The sequence below is a fragment of the Eleutherodactylus coqui genome, chromosome 3 (assembly GCF_035609145.1).
Source record: "Eleutherodactylus coqui strain aEleCoq1 chromosome 3, aEleCoq1.hap1, whole genome shotgun sequence".
Taxonomy (NCBI): domain Eukaryota; kingdom Metazoa; phylum Chordata; class Amphibia; order Anura; family Eleutherodactylidae; genus Eleutherodactylus; species Eleutherodactylus coqui.
The window spans coordinates 219,602,028-219,610,426 of NC_089839.1; the positions used below are offsets into that span (position 1 = coordinate 219,602,028).

General features: G+C 41.6%; 1 protein-coding gene across 1 annotated transcript; it reads left to right on the top strand.

Moving 5' to 3' along the window:
- Positions 1-1,087: 1,087 nt before the first annotated feature.
- On the top strand, positions 1,088-8,122 carry LOC136620243 (pentraxin fusion protein-like). Its single transcript, XM_066594949.1, has 8 exons — positions 1,088-1,213; positions 1,391-1,432; positions 2,778-3,066; positions 3,975-4,129; positions 4,208-4,249; positions 5,489-5,774; positions 6,049-6,203; positions 8,070-8,122. The coding sequence occupies exons 1-8, from the start codon at positions 1,147-1,149 to the stop codon at positions 8,120-8,122; spliced, it is 1,089 nt and encodes a 362-aa protein (XP_066451046.1). The 5' UTR covers positions 1,088-1,146.
- Positions 8,123-8,399: the final 277 nt, after the last annotated feature.

The window sequence follows — 8,399 nt, forward strand, 5'->3', positions numbered from 1 at the left end:
ATACTCTCTCTTCCTTAGTGTTAGCTATCCCTCTTAGCTTTGTGTCATCTGCAAATTTGATCCGTTTCCATCAATTCCCTCCTTCAGATCATTTATAAAAATGTTAAACAACACTGGGCCTACGACAGAGCCTTGTGGTACCCCACTTGCTTTACTAAAGTCAAGGTACTATATCTACCGCATTTCACTGATCCACTCAGTCGGTGATTTTGTCATAGAAGGAAATTAGATTCTTCCGGCATAACTTTTTTGATAAAAACCCATGCTCGCTCTGGTTAATTATTCCATTCTTATCCAAATATAGTGGTAACACACACTTGTCAATGACCACGGAGTATGTATATATATATATATATATATATATATATATATATATATATATACTCTGATGACTAGCAAAAACGTAAATCACTTCATTTACCTGAAATTTACACTTTTGTTCTGAACAATCCCTCTAAAGTGCTGGCCACTAGGGGCCTTCCTTCCTTCTAATTTGCTGTTCACTGCTTGTTGTCATGTGAAGCTCATCTATAGTAACAGAGACACTGAGATGGATTACAAGAGGTGCAGGAAGGGTTTATCCAATGCATCCCATAGAAGTTTATGGAGAGGAGAGGGAAGAGAGAAAGGAGACAAAAACAGAGACTCCCACAGATGCTGATGTAGATAATAGTAAGTTATTTACTGTTTTACAGCTACTTGAATCACCTCTACACTGCTCAGTACTGCTGTATAATGTATTCCATGATGATGTTATTTAGGAGGGCATGCTACAGAGAGTTAGGGAACAAAATTTGCAGTATACTCCATGTACAGTGTATGCAGACATCATAGCAGTAGTCTAAATACACAGCTCAGAGAGAACAGAAAATCACAGATACAGCGAGCGGAGGGGAAAACGTATGATGATTGCAAGATACAAGTTATATAGTGGCCAGAAATTGTGTTATTCCCTAGTACACACACGGCAGCTGATTCAGCAAAGTCATCTGAAAAATCAGATTCGCTTTAAGAGTGGCAAGGGGCGTCACCAAATGAAGCTAAATTTGCCAGTTTTCACCTCCCCTATTTTCTATGCAATATACAAAGTAGACTAACCTGGTCAGATAGTGGCAGTCTGCTGCAGGGCCTTCTGTGCTCTACATCATGGCCAGAGCTCCGGTCTGTGCAGTCATTGTGCTACTCAGCATCTGGGGATTGAATCATGGAGGGGGTGAGTTACAGAATTTTTAGATAGATATGAGATAGATACATAGATAGATAGATACATAGATAGATACATAGATAGATAGATAGCAGATAGATAGATGATAGATAGATATGAGACTGAAGGAAATGTAGAAAGATATGAGATAAGTATTTACTTTACTCAACATTTTTTTCTTGATAGGTGCGTCGAGTCCTCCAAAAACTGAGAATTATGCCCAACCAGGTAAGAATATAGGGGGAAATTTAAATGGATTCTATCATCAGATTTATGCTGCCTGACCATGAACCTGAGACAGGGATGCCTATTGCCCCTGTTTTTGTTTTATTCTGAAACACTGCAGCATTTCAGAATAAATGCACTTTGATTGTTGACTCTGAGCTGCGCTCCAAGCCATGGAGGTGAGCCACTCTGGCCTCTCCCCGCCTGCTAGAAGAAGACTGAAAGTTTTCTTCTCCGTTTGCTTATAGACACAGAGCTATCAGTATTCATGCAAGCATCTGTATCTCAGGCTTATGTTGCTTGTGGTTCGTGTAGCATGAATTTCATGACAGAATTCCTTTAACAAGACCCGTACACCAGATGTCTGCACAGAAAAAGTTGCACATTTTTGCTCAGGTTGAACTTGCCAAAATGTGTGACTATTTTGCCCTTTTTCTGCCATCCTCTCATTTTCTTAAAAGTGGGTGAAGATTGTTAAAAAGAGGGCGGGTCACCCACAGCCAAACAAAGGTACTATAATTTACTCCAGAAACTGCAATAAACTAGAGCGCAAATCTATGCCAGCTCAGGACTGTTGTAGATTTGACACAGTCAGCCAGAGATGCAAGAAATTTATTAGTAAGCATATGACTCTTAATAATTATGTCATATTTTACTCTGGCGACACTTCTTTAAGGGTGACTACCCACTACAGTTCTTTTTCACTGCGAAATTCGAAGCGTTTTTTTTTCTCCAGGGGTCTATGGGACTTGCAATGTTAAAATCGCATCGCGCAAAATCGCAATTTAGCGGTAAATTGCGATTTTGCCGCAATGCGTTTTTAACATTAGAAAGCCCCATAGACACCTTGGGGAAAAAAACGCAGCAAATTCGCAAACGCTAATGGGTAGTCACCCTAAGGGCGCCCACCCACTGGCGATTTTTTTTTTCCCTGCGAAATTCGCAGCATTTTTTTCTCTGCAGGGGTCTATGGGACTTGTAATGTTAAAATCGTGATCGCGCAAAATCGCGATTTCGCGGTAAATTGCGATTTTGCGCGATCGCGATTTTAACATTACAAGTCCCATAGACTCCTGCAGAGAAAAAAATGCTGCGAATTTCGCAGGGAAAAAAATCGCCAGTGGGTGGGCGCCCTTAGACTGGCGTGTGAAATGTGCTGCATGTTTATGTTCATCCTTGTCCAGTCTTCACGTGCTGATGCTCAGTCACATCTTATATGTTATATATCCCTTTCTTCTTCTTTTTATTTCTCCTTCTGCTTTCTTCTTCTTCTACCATCTTCTTCTTTCTTTTTACTTCACCTTCACTGTGATATTTCCTACCATTTATGCAAGTTTATATTTCACAGCTCCTAATGTTGCTCTGAATGGGATCTCCACTCAGTCCAGTACTAACTCTTATTTTGGAAACGCCCAGAACGCCATTGATGGATCAATGGCGGCCAATTATTTAAGGTCACAATGTTCCTACACAAAGAAGGAGTCAGAACCCTGGTGGATGGTGGACCTAAAAGCCCCGCACAGGGTTATGTCGGTTGCCATTACCAACCGCGTCTTGGAATGCTGCAGAGAACGGCTTTTTGGTGCTGAGATCAGAATAGGAAATAACCCAAGTAATGGAGGAAAGTTAAATGCCAGGTAAAGAATATTAGTAGTAAAGGCCCGTTCACTACAGACCCTCATCTTGCAACCATCCAGTATTACCTGCTTGTTCAGTATCTGCACAGTTTCTTCTGGTGATTTGCATTCTGGGAAGTGTTGTCTTTATACCTGGTTATATCATCTGATGAAGGAAAGACTAACTTTTTGCTAGGCAGAGCCTGACAAAAGGGCAAAGGGAATGAGAAATTGCATTACTTGTCTTCTGTTAGGGCTCATGTCCACAGGTGTATGCGCAAAACAGCGTGGGTTTCCCGCGCCACTTTGTATATACACAGCCCTTTCACTTTGCCAGCAGAAACCGAGTATGGGCTGAGTATGCACTGTGCATGTCCCGGAATCTGATGTCATGGACATTCGCAGTGTGATTTTTATTTATTTTCAAATTCAGCATTCTGTTAAGAGCAGGGATGCGTACCGAAATGCTGCCCTCTCACAATGCCTGCATAGGACCAGTGTTTCGATATGAAGCCCATAGAAGAGCTCTGTATCATACGCAGATAAATAGTGCATGCTGCGATTTATTTCTTTTGCGTACGTAAGCACTGTGTACACACGTTGGTGTGCTTGGAAGAATGAAAGTCCATTGACTGTCATTACCTCCATTCACCGCACATCACGTGGAAAAATGCCCGTGGACATTAGCCCTGACAGACAGTTTAATGGGGAAGGGCTCCTGCTGCAGCCAGCTGCCTTAAAGGCATGTACAGGTTTATGAGAAGGAAGGAGAAGGGGTGGAAGATCATTTGGACATGTAGAGAATACTCTTTGTATTACTTACAGTCTTGATATGTAACATAAGAGAATCAAGGTAAGAGATGATGGAGTTTTTCTTATACTTTTGTGTATTTTGCCCCTTCAGTGTCACTATAATGTCATTCTTCCAGGTGTGGTGTCATCTCATCCATTGAATCTGGAGAAACTCTCTCATTCTCATGCAAAGGAATGGTTGGCCAATATGTAACTGTGACGATTCCTGGACGAGAGGAGCATTTAGTCATGTGTGAAGTCCAAGTCTTTGGATTTCCTGTTGATGGCTCAGGTGTGTTATATAGAACGAAAAGATAGAAAACATCAAAACATTCAGATACTCAATTCTTCTCCTTGTCTTTAATTTCAGAGGATGTGGCTGTTCCAAAAGACCTGAAGACACCAAATGGAGGTAACATCTACTATGAACAAATAGACTTTAATAACCTGGACTTTCAATGAGAGACACACTTGGAAGGGACTGAGCCTTGATTTTCACTGTAGGGCATCATCCCACCCATTGAGGTTGTTTTTGGCATCTTTAAGGTGTTTAAGGTGGCCTTCCTTACACATTACATTAATGTTAGACAAACCCATTGACTTTGGTAGCACCTGCAAACCATCTAATGTGTATAAAGGTGTCCTGATTCTCCCTTGATGGTAGATAGGGAGAAAGTGATCAGTATTTTAACATGCCCCATCCTTTGTTCTCATAGAAGACAAGCCACCACCAGAGGAGTCTGGAGGGGGGACAGAGGGGTCTGGAGGTGTGAGGTGTTTGAGGTGGGGCAAATGTGTTGGAGGACAACAGAGATCTTGAGGAGACAGGTGTCTGAGGCTGTATTCACATGGCCAAGTCTGAGATGGACAGAAGTGTCAAGAGGTAACAGAAGGATCTGAAGGAGACAGAGTAGGCTGGAGGGGAATAACAGTTTTGGATGAGGGGACAGTGGAAAGGACAGAGGGGTATGAAGAGAGGACAGATGTCTGGAGAGGACAGAGGTGTCAGATGCAAACAGAGTAGTCTGGATACAGCTCATTCTCTTCTCCCCATTGAGAATACATGCATACTTGCTTGGCCAAGCCCAGCACACATATATGGAGGAATGAGAGGAATTGCTACCTTTTAGAACTAATGTGATTTGTACCTCTCCTTAAAGAGGTTTTCCCATGACTTTAAATTGTTTCACAACCGCTATGTCCTTCCTGGTTGCTGTTGACCAGGACATGTGACCGCAGCAGACAATCTCTGGCTGTAGAAGGTCACAGTTGTGGTCAGTGATTAGCTGCGACAGTGTGCTAATCAATTGTGTTGTGTGGTGGCCAAGTGTGTGATAGCATACCATAGTTTGTAATGGCTAATTGTAGTGTGCAGTGGTCAACTGTTGTGTATAGTGGCCAATTGTCATGCACCATGGCCAATTGTGGTGTGTTCTAGTCAATCGTGTTGTGTGGTGGTTAATTATGGTGTGTGGTGGCCATCTGTGGTGTGTTTTAGTCAATTGTGTTGTGTGGTGGTCAATTGTGGTGTGTGGTTGGCATCTGTGGTGTGTGGTGACCAATTATGGTGGTTGATGGCTAACTGACATAAACTGTTTGTTGAATATTGATTTCTTCTTGATCTTGACCTTTCCATACGATGATTTTGCAGCTCCAAATGTGGCTCCTAAAGGCATTGCCCAACAATCCAGTCTGTACAACATGTATGGAGAGCCAAAAAATGCCATTGATGGGTCTCTAGACAGCAACTACCTGTACATCCAGTGTGCAGGAACATCTGAACAGAAAGACCCGTGGTGGATGGTTGACCTGAAGTCAAAATACAAGATCTTCACCGTTGCGATTACAAACAGAGGAGACTGCTGCGCTGAGAAAATAAATGGAGGAGAAATCAGAATTGGGAACTCGGGTGAAAAAGGAGGCACCAAAAACCCCATGTAAATCACTTTATGTCTCCATCCCTCTTTATAGAGGCTTCTTGTAAAGGTGTGAGGTCCTCCAGGCCGAGAGCGAGAACTCAGTTAGGAAAGTCTTTTTATTTAGTAATTCCATACCCTGATCCCACATGCACATGTACTTAGTCTGTTAATGTCAGGGTCCAGCAACAGCAGTTCTATATCTTGTATTAGTTCCTCTACAACTATCTGTGGGTGGGGAGGGGATGAGTTATGGATGTTTCCTTTCATTACTCTGCTGTTCTACTCTCTTCAGATGTGGAGTAATTACATCCATGGGCAATGGCCAGACTCTTGCATTTGAATGTGACGGTATGGTGGGTCAGTATGTGACCATTCATATACCTGGAGCTGAACGTTCTCTGACCATATGTGAAGTTCAAGTCTTTGGACTTCCAAGTGATGATGCTGGTAAGAATATCTATCTGTCAACATTATTATTCTCATATCTCTCTACATTTCCATCAGTTTCATATCTATAATCTATCTGTTTCTCTTTCTCATATCTACCGGTATCTCTTCCTCTTTCTACCAATCTCCTGCCTGTCTCATATTGGCATGCTATTTGAGTCCAAGACTTCACCTCCCACACTCTACATTTCCATCAATCTTTTATTTTTACATCTATCGTTCTATCACCAACAGACTCAGAGATTGTACAACATGGCTAGATGCATGAATTAATCACCTCCTTCTCAAAGTTTTGCAGCAACTCCCATCAAGCCAGAAACCAAACAACGCAAGGGAGTCATACGCCGTCCACCAAAGAGTAAACATCTATATTATTAAAAAATGTATAAAAATTATTTTTTACAAAAAAGGCATTGAAAATTACAAAAGGACACATTTTAGCACCCCAGTTCACCAATGGGTAAATGGAATTGGTATTTAATTACTGATTAGTATATAGCTATAATGTTAGCCTACATGCATGCTGTGGGATCTATTCATATGGGCTAGCAATGTGTATGTGGAGCTTGCATGGATCTTTCTGTGGACATCCATATTCTGGCATCGCTTTAGTGAATTACATTTTATGTATTTTATTATAACAAATTCCGGGATACACGGTGAGGCCTCTTTTATGCGACAGACACATTTATAATTTCATTTATCCATTGGTGTACTGCGGTATTATGCTGTTTTGTAATTGATTTCAATGTCTTTTTTGGAAAAAGTGTTTATACATTTTGTTATAGTAATTATATTTAGGCTGGCTTCACATGGACGTAAGCGCAATTACGCGTACTTTAGCACAATGTAAATACGCACTGAACAAAGATTTTTTTTGCATGTGTCAGCATATTTTACAGTACTTTTTCAGCACTCAGGGCATGTTCATTTTCATACCGCAAACAATTGAAATGGCTTATTGGTTCCAGATCTTTTCTTTTTCCAGCACAATTACGCATCTCCCTGTGTATTGTGTACGGATTTACGCACCCCTCTCCCCATTGACTTCTATGGAGACCTATGGTGAGCAAATACACAGAAAGGTAGAGAATGGGTTCTATTCTTGGCTTATTGTGAGTGCAAATACGCTCTTGTGAAGCCGGCTTTTCTTGTTGGTGGATGGTGGATGACTCCATTGCATATTCTGGTGTCTCTCTGTCTTAATTTTACTATTGTCTAACTCAGCTGGAAAGATGTAGTACAAGAAGGGAAAAAAGTACTGTAAAGGAAATTTATGAAGGGCCGTGTGCCTTCATTGTGACATAAAAAATTTGCATATTTTTTACAAGCTGTACTTGTGCAAAAATATGTGTCTTTTTGTTTGCCGCTCTTGACACATTTTAAAAAAGTGGGTGAGCATAACAGGAGGTGTGGGGAAGCATCTGACAGGTACCAGAAATTGGCATCAATTGTGGCAGGAATCTGGCATAGATTTGAAACTATGCTAGTTGAATGGTCCAAGATGTGCCAACTATATTAAAGGTTTGAACCCCTCAATACCTTTGATGCATCTTCCTCCTGCTTTAGAATGAGCCTAGCACATAAAGTGCCATTGCTAATAAATTCCTAGCATAACTCCTATGATGGGACAGGACTCGTCTACCCACCCGCATCCCTTTCTTGGTAGGAAAGGTTGAGCCAGTCGTCTCCCACATTGTCATGGTTATAGTGTCACAAGGCTCATGGGTCAGAGCTGGAGCTCGAATCCTCTATGCACCCTATAGCAGCTGGTATACAGGAATCGGGGTCACAGGTTGGACCATCCGGGAGGCTTGTAAAATACTAAACAAAGTGTTAATCTCCTACTTCTTGTGTTTATCATAGATGTCCAGGGGCCAACAGGTGGCGGTAAGTCATTTGTTATTTTATATCCTTAGATATACGTAAACAGAACTGATCATGAGATCATTATTGAATGAAAAACAATAATTAAAAGGATTGTCCAGTTGTAAACTATTGTCGGCCTTTCCTCAGAATAGGTCATCAATAGTAAATCGGCTGGGGTCCATCACTTTGTACCCCCACCGATCAGCTGTTTGTTGAGCTGGCGCACTCATGTACTGAGCTGATTTCTGCAGGAAGCAGACAGCGCCATTCTCACTGCAGTAGCCAGTCATGGTATTACAGGCGAAGCTCCCATTGAAATGAATGACC